At 37.6% G+C, this 14,286-nt stretch overlaps 1 protein-coding gene across 1 annotated transcript in view; it reads left to right on the forward strand.

Annotated features, from left to right (window-relative positions):
* Window positions 1-400: 400 nt before the first annotated feature.
* Window positions 401-14,286, forward strand: part of OCIAD1 (OCIA domain containing 1) — a gene marked incomplete at its 5' end in the record, with an annotated part of 14,259 nt that continues 373 nt past the window's right edge. The window contains 6 exons of the mRNA XM_009867599.1: window positions 401-485; window positions 3,784-3,837; window positions 4,361-4,408; window positions 7,733-7,862; window positions 10,006-10,214; window positions 11,570-11,719. Coding sequence (XP_009865901.1) covers window positions 401-485; window positions 3,784-3,837; window positions 4,361-4,408; window positions 7,733-7,862; window positions 10,006-10,214; window positions 11,570-11,719 — 676 coding nt within the window. The remainder of the gene's footprint in view (window positions 486-3,783; window positions 3,838-4,360; window positions 4,409-7,732; window positions 7,863-10,005; window positions 10,215-11,569; window positions 11,720-14,286) is intronic.

Here is a 14,286-nt window from a genome sequence, read left to right on the forward strand (position 1 = left end):
CTGGCGCCGAGCTGTGTCTGTGATTGACCGCGACAAATAGAGTATTTTTTTTTGAAAAAGAGAAGATTTAATGAGCTGTCAGATTTTATCAGTGTGGAAAGCTGGCTGTGAGGACCAAAGCAGGCTGTTGTGAAGACGAGTGAGTGGCCTGAATTGGGATTTTTTTGACTGTGCACACAATACTTTCTACTCCCTTGTGATCTGAAGAAGCGTCGGGCTTCTTAAATTGTATATTTCATATGACGTTTATAGCCAAAAGGTATCATTTCCCTAAATATAAATTCCTTAAGCATAGCCTTGTGGAAATATGGGCACTACAAGGTGCGAAGTATTTTTTTACTGAAAAATCCCCCAACCCTTCTTTTACTCATTTTTTTCTAATTTATTTTCCTAATGAAAGAGGGAAGTACCTAAGCCTTATGTGCCAACAGAGGAGGAAAGAAGACTCCTCAAAGAATGTGCTGAAGAGAGTGCCCGGTATAGAGGTAAGTTAATTTTGCTGGTAAACTTGGTTTACTTTTCTTCCACCCTAAGTTGTTGTTATGTGAGGCCTTAGAGAAGGAAGATTTGGTCAATATGGCACAACAGTTCATTAGCAAACTTCACAAGGTCTAAGATTGCATCCCACTCAATGCTGGTCTATGTAGGATTTTATATTTATTAAAAGTTTGCAGGACAGGAATTTTGGAAAATGTGTGACATAATTTGCAAGTGTTACGCATTATAACAAGATCCCTTCATATTTTAAGTTAATATTCCTGTTAAAACTCTGAAAATCTATATAATTAATGAAGTCTCACAATTTTTATTCCTCTGATTATTCTTTTTTATTATTTATTCACTTTTATTTGCGTTTGTTGTTGTCTTTAGAATGCAAGAATAAAATAGTAACATAGATTGCTTTCTGTCTTTATGGAGATTTGTGAAGAGAGCAATGTATAAGTAGTCACCTCGGGTTTTGGAGAAAATTTCTGTGTCTATGCATGGCCAGGTGTTTGGACGGTCTTCCCCCATCAATAAACGTCACAACTCTCAAGAATGATTCTGCAGCCAGTAATGATTTCTGTGGTACAGCTAGCATCCAGGAGTAATAAACTTCATTGCTTTCACAGAACGCGTCTCAATTTATTTGAAATACCGATGTTATGTTGGGGTATTTTTTTCACAATACATTGAGAACCGATGGAGTTACTTCTGAACATTGTTTGCGTAGTCCAAAGATTCAGTGCATACCTGTTTCTTACATACCTGGTTAAGAGGTTTGAACAAACCTTCTTATGTGATTATTGACCACTATTTTACCACATGCTTGTGGATTCCTCCTCGTGCTAATAGGTGCATGAGCAGAAACTAGGATGGTTGAAGAATTTAGCAGTTGATTTGCTAAATTTAGCACACTGGGGATGTGATTTCTCCTGGAAGCCAGTACTTTCAGGGCGAGCTTCTAAGGCATCGTGATTTTGAATTAGCGATTCAAAGTTCTGCTTTATCTTTCTGCATTGCTTTGGCATTCCCTTCCACTTTTCAAATACCTGGAGACCTTCAGCTTGTGTGCTACAATCTAGCCATTTTCATTATATTTTTATAAGTGAAAAGAGGTTCATTGGTACTAAGATGATGACTGATTATGACTTGTTGATAATGGGGGCTGGTTAGCTCAGTCGGTTAGAGCGTGGTGCTGATAACCCCAAGGCCGTGGGTTCGATCCCCATTCGGTCCCTATGTGTTGCCTGATCTAGTTGAGAAGTGTCCCTGCCCATGACAGGGAGGTTGGATTAAATGACCTCTAAGGTCCCTTCCAGCCTAGGCCATTCTATGATTCTGTGATTATCAACAACTCATAAGAAGACAAGAGGAGGGAGATGTGTGCTCTTCTCGAGGTGTTCTGTGAGTTTTTGGTTGACAGTGTCACATCCTGCCCCAGGCATCTTTATACAGAAACTGAAGAAACAACACATGAGTGTTGTTATGAAGCCCTAAATTTTTTTTTTGACTAATTTCACTTTAGGGAGCTACAAGAGATACTGAGTTTTGGGTTTTTTTCAGGGATTGCATAGTGTTGTGCTGTCTCACTGCGAGAACCTAAAGCCCATCACTATTTCTTAGGTCTCCTGTCTTCATTTTGTTGTTCTGTGTTACATGTACCTATGTTGTCATATTTGCTGCATTAAATACATGCAATTTGAATGCCCCTTTGCCAGAGGTATGGGCTGCCTGTGTGACTGCCCTCATATCCTCATTTCTTATTGTATCAGTTCTTCTTATTCGCATGCAGCCAATTTTTAAACGCTCATACAAACCCTCTCTGTTTTGCCATAGTTTCTGTTGACAGCTTCCATTTCAGAAACGCTTACTAGTCATCTCGTAATTCAGTTTAGTAATATGCTTTACTGGTATTACTAATTTTTAATCACATTATAATATAATACAAGTTCTAATATTGTTAAAAATTCACACTGCAATCTATAGTTTTATCCTTTTGTGCTTTTAATCTCACTAACAAAATAAAACCAAACTGATAAGTGATTATCCTCCTATAATAAGAGGTTATCCCCCCTGGTGAGGCTGTACCTCGAATCCTGTGTCCAGAAGGGCTTTGAACCAAAGAACCAAATTTTTTTCTTAAAAGTGGCATCGAGTCGCATTTACCCTAAAATGCTTCTTGGACTCCTAATCTAGTTTAGAGCTGCCAGAATTTGTGAAGGAATAAACTGTTAGTTTGCAAAGTACATTTCAAAGCTGTGCTATCCAAATTCTAAAAAATATAATTTATCTTAAATGGGAACTTAATTAGCAGAAATTGTGCATCGAAACACTATAAACATCTAGTGCTATTGCAAAAATTTCTCCCCTAGGTAAAGTCATTGAGCCATTTTGTAACATGCACATTTGCAGACTGGCACAAACTGTAATTTCACTATGACATCTAAATCTTTAATGTAATTAGCTCTAGTCTTCTGTCATGTTCGTTATTTCATTGTCACTGTATATCGTGAAGGGGTGATGGTCTTTACAAGTAGTTTCAAAGTTAATCTTCCCAATATCATAATTATCATTGCTTGAGATACGCATTCCTTTTGTTTCTTGCCATCTTCAAGTGCTTCTTGGCACCTGAAGTCTTTCAATATGATAAAAATTTACATGAACTGTTAAGCTGATTGCAATAAGCGTAATGCTTTTCCGTGTTTGTCGTCCTCTCTGCATTCCTGACCCTACCCCCGAGTTGTACCAGTTGACCCATGAGCTGCAGAAACAGCTACCCCATTCTTCAGTTTGCTTCTGAATAAAACCTGTCACGTAGTTTTAATCAATTTACATCTCTTTTAGTAGTTACGCTTTTCCTAAAGCTTTTCCTAAAGTTCTTACGTTAAAACAAAATCAAGACTTTTGGCTATCAAAAGTTTTTAAAGGCACGGACCTCTATTTAACTACCTTCTGCCCGGTGTGTCAGTTCTGCGCCTTGATGCTGTAGCGGTTGTAACTAGACCTGGAATCTTGTCCTTAGAGCTTTATCCCATCTGGCCTTGGCTTTTGTATTTTAGAAAGCACAAAGTTAGTGAGGCAGGATGGCTCATTAACCAGTACCGCGTAATTTGTCCTAGGCCTTAAAAACCGGAATTGAGAATGTTTTGTGATTTTTATGCAGTTTGTCAATTGTATCTATGCTTACATACCTATAAAAACGAGCTCAGTAAGGCCTATCAACTCTTATTGCATATTTTGTTAAATGTGGTTGAAAATACTGAAAATCATATTTTAAGCAACTTCTCTTCTTCTTCACAGCTTTTCCTTTGGCTGCAGTGAGCATGCTTGGTACTAGTTTCTTAATTAAGAGAGGTAAAGTGTAAACATACTTCGGGTTAATTTGGATTTGCTCAGATGAAATATGTTTCTGCTGTTAATGAAGTTATGATAATAGTAGACTATCTAATCTACTTGTAAATACCTAATTCTACTTGTGGAGTATCTGATCTACTTGTATCTAATCTACTCTTAAGCTGCTTGACTTGCAGTTCCTAAAAAAAAAAGGAGCAAAACTTTTAGTAAAATCAAACTCATATTCGTTTTTATTTTGACAAGCACAATATCTCAGTGGTTATGCAACAATATATTCTATAGTGTAAAGTAATACTGCATGAGATACAATCAAAGAGGTAATTCTTAGATTTTTTTTTTTGTCATTTTTATGGGAAATTCAGATGTTAAGTTTTCTCGAATTTTCTTTAACCTTAAAGCATCAAAGAGTAACTTGCTACTTACAAACATAACTACAGTGTAACCTACAAATATGACTACAGTTTATGTTTTTCAGCCTAAGTCTTAGTAACTTATTAGTGATTATTTTGATCCTTTTTTTCAGGTGTTCTAAGAGACAGCTCAAGATTTGGCTCTTTTATGAAAGTTGCATGTAAGTAAAAGCCTTAGGTTCTGGAGATGTAATTCCCCCAAGACATCCGGCTGATTCACCTTGACCCTGCTCTGTGCTTATGTTGGTACAGCTGTGCCTCAGAGGAGTAAATGATCTGATACATCCCTGTTTAAGTTTCACTTTCCTGCAGTTAATTCCATCAGTCAGCAGCTTTGTAGCTGTTTGTTAGCTGCAGCATCTGGTACTGCAAGAATCTGTTCAGTGTCAAGCGTAGAGCATTTCATTTATCCGCAGTCTTTGGATTCGTGCAGCATGTCTTGGGCAAGTGTTTGTTTATAGGCTTTCCATAAAATTGTTTGACAAGTGTAATGTGATAATTTAAGATAAGAACATTATAAATAGATACCGTACAAGCTTACTTTAAATTACTTTGCAGAGTGCACCCACCCCTCCCTTCCTAATGTGAAGGTCTTTATTCATGTGTCTCGCTTGTTCCATTCAGGCTATTTTAGTGCTTTTTTTTCCCTGGACATTATGTATATACAATTGTAGGAAAACAGCTATTTCAGGTGAATGATTTTGGATTAAGTATAATCAAAAAGAAATTAATGAATTAACCTTTTAAATGTAATCCATGACAGTAAAACAGGAAGTTGCCATCTTGCCAATCTGCCCAGATACAGCCATTTACTCTTACAGTTTACTTCAGAGGGACAAGGGTAAAACCCATGATTTGTGGTGAAGGAAGTGTTGTTTAAACAGAGAAAATGAATGTGAGAGACTAGGGCTACCATTTGTTTATGCTAAATTCTCTCGCTTTCTTTGAACACCAAACAATGGTATAACACAAACAGTTCTAATAAATAATAGAATTACCACTTCCCTGGTAGCTTCTACGCATTTCTGGTTAAGGGGCACGTTCCCCCTGTTTAGTAGAATTAGGTATTAAAATCAAGCAAAAAAGTAGGGAGCAGCTTGACTGGACCAGTTATTCTTGATATTAAGGTTATAAGCCAAAATACTTTTGGCTTTTCCTTTTCGATGTACACTGGAGGCATATGGACTTCTATTTTATACTAAAAAGATTTTCCATACGGAGTGTGTTTGCAGTGTTTTTCAGTAGGTAACTTCATGTGGTTTGTGTGCATTTTAGTTACAAGGATTTTTCTGGGACGCACTTGGAGTATGAAAGGTCTGAGTTAAGCAGATTTCATTTCATTCTCATATTGCTTAGGTCAGTTGTGCCTACTGTCTGCAGGATCTTCCAGAAAACTATTGCCAGGAACATAGTTTACAGGTCCAAGTTACGTCTCGTAATTTAACTGCACATTCCTTCTGCAGCAAAATCTCATTAAAGGAAGCAGTGCAGTCGTGTTTTGGTTTGTTTTTTTCTTTCCTCCACCAGTTCTGAAAGAAGAGCATATGCGATTGCAAGCACTGCTGCTGATTTGTAGCTGGCTGACGTTAAACAGCAGCAAGACAGTTAGTTCTTGCTTTTCTGGCGTCACTGATCTGAGCATATCGCTGCTGTATCTGTTGATTACAACAGTCTGTCTTTGGTAATTGTGCGTGCCACTTGTCCTTGTTAGATTCTTTTTCTGAAGAGTAACTATGCCTGATTATGGTCTTTTATATTGAGTTAGGTCTTTTTTAGCCTCCTGCTTTGCCCTTCCTGGTTTTATGTTGGAAGTTGAGAGGTGGTTTATTTTCTGGATAGCAATGTTCCGATGCCAGGATGTTCTTCTGCCTATAGGAATTACTCTCAGTAGTCTTGTAGGCACTCTGACAATTTATTGGAACTTCTAGTTAGCGATGACCCATAGCCTACACTGACAGCGTCGCCCTTCAACAGAGCGTAGAACTATTGTTCCTCTGTGCCCCTTTGGCAAACAAGTGCAAGGTCTCTATGTCCTGCTTCATGTTAGGTGGGACCTGAACTCTTTTATCAATCCCTGATCAGCTTCTCTGAGGTCTTGTCACAGTGAAGACAGAAGAAACAGAGAGCAACAATACCTGATTTACTATGCTAGCTTCAAAAATGTGGATCATCTGGGTGTTAATTCTGTAATAAGAAAAAACAGGAATTTTGGCCAAAAATTACTTCATGTGAAACATCTTACAGAGAGATGCTTCCACTTTTCTTGATGGGAAGGCCTCAAGAAAAGGAGACTATCTCTTTGTAATTTATGCCAAACATTAATCAACTTTGCTGCTTAGCTTTATTGTGCTGACTATTTAGTTTGAATTCTTGTGGGGCCGTTTTTTACTTTAGGGGCTTGTAATCTTCCCCTTTGTGCGTATTTACAGCATTTGGGCTGTCTTCTCATGTTCTTGACCTTCTAAACAGCTAAAGACTTACATTTCTCGTTGGTAAACTTCACTCATAGTTGTGGCTGAAAATAGGGACATTAGAACAGTACCAGTACAACAGGGCAGGTTAAAAATCCCCTTTTATATTGATTGCCAGGCTCTGTAATCTGCAATGTGAGGACCTCAGAGGATTAATGTTACTGGTAATTAACTCTTTCCTGATTTAAAGATGATTGAGAGTCTTTAGTTTTTGTACTTGGAAAATAGTCATTGCATATGAAAGAAGGGTCTAGTCCTTTTCTCCTACAAAGTGAACAACAAAATTTTCGTTAATTGCCATTGAATCCTCCATGCTCCTTCATACTCCATTTGACCCACTCATAAACTGAGTGAGTCAAAATGGAAATCAGTTTTTAGCCTAGAAAGAGCTATCACGATGGTTGAGTCTTATGTCTTGTCTAGCAAATGGAAGTAGCTTGTGCACTGAATTGAAAGCATTTGCCTAGTGATTGTGAGGGTTCAGCTAATTCGGTTGTTTGCCCTCCAGAAACCATATAGTAGAACCCTTTTCAGAAGATACTGAGCCTAATGCTGGGTTTATTTCGATTTCTTTTCATAGTGGTGAAAGCCTTTTCAAGATTCAGCTGTTCCAATGGATTAAATCAGCAGAATTTATTACCATTGTTTATTCCTGACTGGTTTATCAGCTTTTATAGTTGTTATTTCTGGATGTTGGGACAAACTGATTGCAATTATTTTTCTTTTTTTTGTCACCTTTCATTCATCGAGTACTAGCTGGAATCATCAGATGCTCCTGCCATGTCTCAGCCATTGCTCTGTGTCTGTTCAGCTGTGGCATTTGGGTTTTTTTACCCTCTGTCTGCAAAAGAAGCAGAGAAAGATGATTAGTGCATGGTTTTGGTTTAGATCTAAAGTGTTGTGATTTTTTATTTTGTTCAAGATACTGTATAATTTATTTGAAATTATTATTTTAAAACTACCTTGACTATTGTGACACAGCTTATAAACCCATCTTTCTTTCTTTTAAAAAAGTTGCTGGAATGTGTGGATACCTGGCTGGAAAGATATCCTACTTGCCAATCTGTAGCGAGAAATTTAAGAAACTGAAGGATTCCCCAATAGGAGATGTTCTACGACAAGCTCAGAGACATAGTTCACATAAGTAAGAATTTAATTCTATTCTAAATTTAAAACTTATTCTTGAATAAGACATTTTAATCATTAACAGATCAAGGCTACATTTGCAGCTTTCAAAGACGTTCAGAGCAGCACCTTTTCTCTTTCCCGTATTATCTCAAATCTATGACTTTCAGGAAGCTGTTTCTGTATCAGTTGGCCGGCTATAAAATGTGCTTTTTGACCTCTATACGTACAACTGATCACTTTGAGGAGTAGAGAAAGAAACATTTTACTTAACAAAATATATTCCTTGTAAATTAAGATTTATGGTTTTTTTCCTGTGGAATTTACTTACTGTAGTGTGACAGCAGAAATTGCCTCCTTAGTTTAGAAGTAAGCTAACTGAAATAAAACTTCTGGAAGTTTTTCCCATAGTTGAGTTTGATCGAAGTAGGAAGAGGGTGGAAATGATTTCAATGTTTATCAAAGGAAAGAGCTCAGTAAACAATATCGGTGCAGGAAGAAGCATGGTGGTCAAACTTACTGCTGTTTGTTTAAATCCTTTACATCTGTAATGGCATTATGCTCTACATATGAGAAACTCATCAGGTTCTTAAAACTATTTCCTGTTTTGTTCCAGAATGTTTTCTACCTCAAGTGGGTTTTAATTGCAAACTACTTTTGGAATATCTCACTTAAACCTTTGGTTCAAAACTGGGAGTCTAGTGTTTGGATAGTGAGGAGCAGTCCTGCTATGAATGTGTTAAGATTTGTTTAAAGTTAATAAAAGATTGTATTAAATTCTTAATTACGTTATAATTTCAAATTTATGACTATTATGTCTGCAAGATTTGCCTTCGTTCCGAAATCTTTATGTTTTTATGGCATCAAACATAATTTTAGGAATTGCCACTTTACATACTAAGTGTATAAACTCAGCTGAATTGGAGCTGGACTTGTCCCTCCACCTGCTCCACTTTCTAAAAATAGTTTGTCGTGATTGTTAACCATGTTTACTCGAGGTGAGAACCTGTTTAAATGCCATCATCTGCTGCACCAATAAGTCCCTTCAACATTTAATGGCGCATTCTTTTGTATCTGTAAAATTCTGTTTCCTGAGTGATAAATTCCTTTTTCTTCTCTTGGTTGAATGATTAATTTAAATTCATTCCAATTGCATTTTTGTCCCTACATGCTACTCTTTTAAGCCAGCAGCAGAAATCATTACGATTTCATGGTCATTATACAGCTACAAATTAGTGCATTTTGGTAGTTCTGATTTACAGTTTTAAAATAGATACGGAGCTCAAAGATCAGATAGTTCTTGAAAGCTGCATTTGCCTTACTTAAAAAAATAATTGAGGCAATAAAATGACTTCACTCTGTATGTTTATTGTGAGACTCAAACAAAGACTAATTGCAAATGCTTCTCATGGAACTAAAAGAACAGCTAAAAAGAAATTTAAAGTGAAAAAGGAATAAATACTTGAGACGTTCCAGTGGCATCAAGTGGTGACATTCTCGATAAAGAGACATGTTGTACAGTGGTTTGCAGGGTCATTCTGAGTGTGTAGCAAATGCTTTAGAATATCAGGCATCAGTTTCTGGAACGTTCTTTAGATGGTCTTACCTTTCTCTCTTAAGAGAAAATTCATTAATGTTTCTGCTGCATGAAGCAACTCAATAAGCCTTCATAATGTAATTTTCCCGATACAGCTCTCCATTCTCCTTTTCTTCTACTGTTGGGTATGGATCAATTACACCAGCTTCTAATGATGAAGGGGTTTAAATTGCAAATTCTCCCTGAAAGGCCTTTAACTATAGTTCATCCTACCACTAGTAACAAGGGCACACACCCTGCACTATTTGTGTCTGGTGTGTTTTATTTATCTGAATATTCCCTGGGGAAAGGGATTGTCATTCTTGTCTTCTGCTTGGGAGATTTTCAGGTATGAGTTAAGCTTCTAGGAGGAATGGGAAAAGTCGTAGGAAAGGAACCATATAGGCCTCTTGCAATGTAAATTAAAAAAATAAAACACCCCAAACGTGTTTTTTTTTAAGATTATAATTCATGTTGGAAACTAAACCACCAAAAATAAAAGGGTATTTTTTTGAACTGCATATATTGTTACTCTTACAGTTCCATTTTTAACTTTAGTTTAATATTTAATTGTATTATTTTCCAGCCGCTCCAGTCGGAAATCTGAATTTTCAGACACGCCTTCTCAGTCATTTACTGAATCTTCTTCTCCAAGAGCTGGGTTCCCACTTCCTTCTAGCTATTCAGATGATTATAGTTCAACAGATAGAGGCCTCTCAAGTTACGAACCAGTTCCGTTCAGTGCTTCCCTGAATGAGTCTTCACCTACAGGAATTACAGATTACACTGCTCAAGGTGTGCTTTGTCTTAATATTTAGCAGTTTGTAGTACACTAGCTGTTGCCTTTCCCTTAGATGCTTCTCTTACTGAACTATATGTTTTCATCCCCTGTAAACATACGTGGTGCAATATAGTGGCTTTGAAGTTCCCGGAATCATTTTTACTACACAGGAGATTAAAATGTGTATTATTTTATGTTCTAACTGTAAACTAGATTCAGGGTAGGTTTTTTCAAGCTTTGTAGCTCTAATTGCTAAAAAAAAAAAAAAAAAGTTCAAGATTTCATTTTTTGTGAAACTGAACCTGCAAAAAACTCAGGCTGAAGTTCTTTTGGATTGAAATGAAGGTGCCTCTGCCATCCTTCTGCTGCCCTGGGCGCAGCATACGCTCTGCCATTTGTCTGCCAACCTTTCAGAGGTTTTCATTTTCACCCATGGCGGTGCTGTAACTATGTACTGCTATAATGCAGTGACGCAAAACTGGTTTTTTATAAAGTGACAAACACTTAGATCTGAGAACTGAATGCATGTTGTGTTCTGTCTGGCAACAGCTGATTTTCTCATGGAGTACTAAAACGGTTTTCAAGTGCTGTTCTGTGCAGCTGTTCCCCTCCTTCAGTATGAACTCTGTCCTCAGCGACTGCAGGGGAAACACGCAGTTCGGAATTCAGGTCTCTCTGGTACACAAAGGAGGAAGTTACTGTCAAATGCAGAGTTTTGTACTTTTAATTAGTTTGGATTTTTTTAGTTCCTTCGTGGAAAAGGTTTTATTTCATAAAAAAAATCCTTTCATGCAGCTTGGGTTTAGTTTCATAAAGGTATCGGATGTAAATGTCTCAAGGAAATCTTGATTATGCTTCATCATAAATACAAATATCTCAATTATAGAACTGAGATTCTGCATTACAAATGTAGACAAAAAGGATAAAACTTTGATCAGATGACATACGATGGATGTAGTCCTGATTCTTTGAAAGCAGAATTTAAAGCCTGAGTGGAAACCCTTGAGCTTCACCTAGACTTCTCTTCAGAGATCAGAAATATATCAAGTGTGTATGATTATCATAAATTTTACATAAAGGGATCGGAAGTATTTTATCCATCAACTACCACGTTGTTAGGATTTCCATTGGGTTAAATGAAGAAAAGGCATTAACGGCCAGTCTTCCAGAGCAGATTGACAGAATGAAAAGGATAAAAGGAATGGGTGAATTAAAGACTATGTACATTCTCAGTTGCATTTAGAATTGCAGCTGTCGGCTCCTTTTCCTTCGAGACTGAGCTGTAATTAACTGGCATTCTAAAACAGGTTATAGACATGTTTTGGAGTGTGATGCCATTTCTAGGATTTCAATGGTTTTTGGTTTTCAGATCCTGCTCCAATTCCAGAAGAAAGTCGTAAAAAAAAAGGCATCACATATGAGGAATTAAGGAATAAACACAGAGAGACATATGAGGTAATGCTACCACCAAAGGCAGAAACTCCAAGCAAGTTTTCCCAGGAAAAACCAGCTAAAGAAGGTAATAACTGATTTACAGAAATACATAGTAAATTCGAATATGGGCAATAATGTTAAAAATGGTTACAACCCCAAGATTTAATTCTGCTTACCCGTTAAGTAATTTATTTTTACAGTATCTGCAAGTATCTCATATGCGATGTGATCTGTAGCTTCATACTTCAGTTCTTTTTCAAAAATACTGATCTTCCAAGAGCAAATTCTACTTCCTCTTCCCTAGCCATACTGCTTGGTGCCAGACTGAAAATCTCTTAACTTTTGGTTTATTGACTATATAGAACAACCTCTTTCAATAAAGAATTCTCTGAGCTCATGGCTACACTGAAGAGTTTTAGTTATGGAAGGTGGTGTATGTTTTAGATAGCATTGTTCTCTCAAAATAGAGCACACTGTTGATGGTTTTGAAGGGGAGGGTATTTATTTTTATGAATTGTTTCACATGGAATTAGTGGATTTCTATAGAGGTATTGTTTGTAGAGGTTCGTTTTCTACATTGGAACTCAAAGGAAGGAAACAGCATTTGGCAGCAATATTTAGATTTCTTTTCACAGTGAAAAACAAAACTACATGGCAAAGTAAGAATGTAATATCCTGAAGAATAAGATGCCATTCAGTTGACTTTTTGACTCAATCAGTTGTTTTGAAAAAGCGAGACAGAAGCAATTCATAAATGCTCACCCTATAACTTTTAGAATTTAGCCTGGCATCTGTGAAAACGATGTTGGCAATAGGAATGTTTTACCGTTTAACACACCGCTGGACTCGAGTCAGCTTGAACTGTTTATGTGCAGCACCTGAGCAGCAAGGTCTGCAAGAATAGCAAATGCCTCCTGTTGAGTGTAACAGGTCATAATAAGTATAGAAAAGAATATTAAAGCAAAAAGCCCTGAAACAGTCCTAGTAAGCTTAGGAACAGTATTACTCTAAGAGTGTCAGTCTATTTCATGCTTGCAAATTACTTTCTCCAGATCATCTATCTGTGGCCAGATCTACACAGTCTTGAAATAAAAGTTATAAACAGTTATTGGGTAATGATTTAAATCTGTTGTTTCAAGGATGAAAGCCTTTTTATCTGACTGTGCCAAATGAAGCCTTAGAAAAATATTGAAGCTGTAGTTTCAGATTGCTACCAAATTACGTCAGCTGACACTTCATTGATGTACACTTTTCTTTTCTGAGATATTTCTCCACAAATAGAAGGCCTAGAAATGTCACTTGAAGGCGACACACAGAAAACTTCAGCAACATTTTGCAAACCTTGCCATGTCCTATGGCAGATCTCATGGCTGTGAAATGAGAACATGCATTAGTTAATTTTAGTTATTTGAGGCCTATAAGAGACCTCTATAAAATGTTGATCAAATATTACCCTGTCTGTGTTCTGTCTGATGGTTGTGCTCAGACTTTGACAATAGAGCTACGCTGAGCAGTGTATGAGATTTGTAAATAAGCTTTTAAGAGTACTCACTTTGTATTTTAGGGAAAAAGAGTAAGGAGGAAATACCGACATTCAGAAATGTTTGACAGATGGAAGTACATTTAAAACTGTAGCTCAGGGATTCTAACGATGTTGCGGGCTAAGATCTGATTTAGCTTCTTGTGTCACACTGGACACGTTGCTTGTGGTGTGCGTGTTCACTCCTTCTGAGTCTTTACCCCTTTGTTCATCCCCTGCTCTCTGTGTCACAGGAACCAGACTAGCAACCAGGGGAGTGTGCTTTCTGCCCTTTGTTGCAGGGACATAAGGGAAAACAAGCCATGTTTAAACAAGTTTTAGGCAGTCCCTAACTCCCATCTGCTGGAGCCTTCTCCCACCTTTGTAGCCGTACAATCACACGCATCCGCACAGTGATCTGGCCTGGACTACTTTCCAGGGAATGAGCGCAGCCTGCCACGGTTAATAGAAACAGAAATCAGATTGTACTTTGAGAGAGCTTCTCACTGTGCCTTACTGCAGTGTCGGGCGGCTTAAAAGAGATTTGTCCACACATCGTGCTAAGTTTGCTGGCACCTCACTGAAATGAGGACCATGTGTTGCACTCCATTCCACTGGTTCTGCTGCAGAGAGGTATTAATAAACAGGGGGCTTGGTAATTAACCTGCAAGCAGATTTCTGAAGGGCTGCCTGACTAGTGTCGGCGTTCCTGCTGGTCTGTCCTTTACCCTGTCAGTGGTGGCCATCAGTCACAGAGCACGGTGCAGCTCATGTTCAGGAGAGCATCTTTGCACTTTCTGGTCCAGTTACACGTGACACACTTGAGAATAAATCCATTAAGACCAGTACCCTGGGTTTTTTTGTGGGGTTTGTTTTTTTTTTTTTACTGTCTGACTCACTCCTGTACTAAAGGAAGCCGCCAAATAATAATGGCTGAGTAGTTTCCTAGTAGGAATTACTGCTTTCTGTTTGTTTGTCTTTGAATATAACTATCCTGAATCCATCTAATTGCTCACGTAACTAGGTTATGCAGCCACATTATTTATCGTAACATTCCTTGCTCGTTTCCTCCAATTGTCTTTGTTTCGTCCACATGTTACATTTGTTTCAAATTGCAAATTCTGTACAGCAGG

Source organism: Apaloderma vittatum, unplaced genomic scaffold, assembly GCF_000703405.1.
Source record: "Apaloderma vittatum isolate BGI_N311 unplaced genomic scaffold, ASM70340v1 scaffold22434, whole genome shotgun sequence".
Classification (NCBI taxonomy): domain Eukaryota; kingdom Metazoa; phylum Chordata; class Aves; order Trogoniformes; family Trogonidae; genus Apaloderma; species Apaloderma vittatum.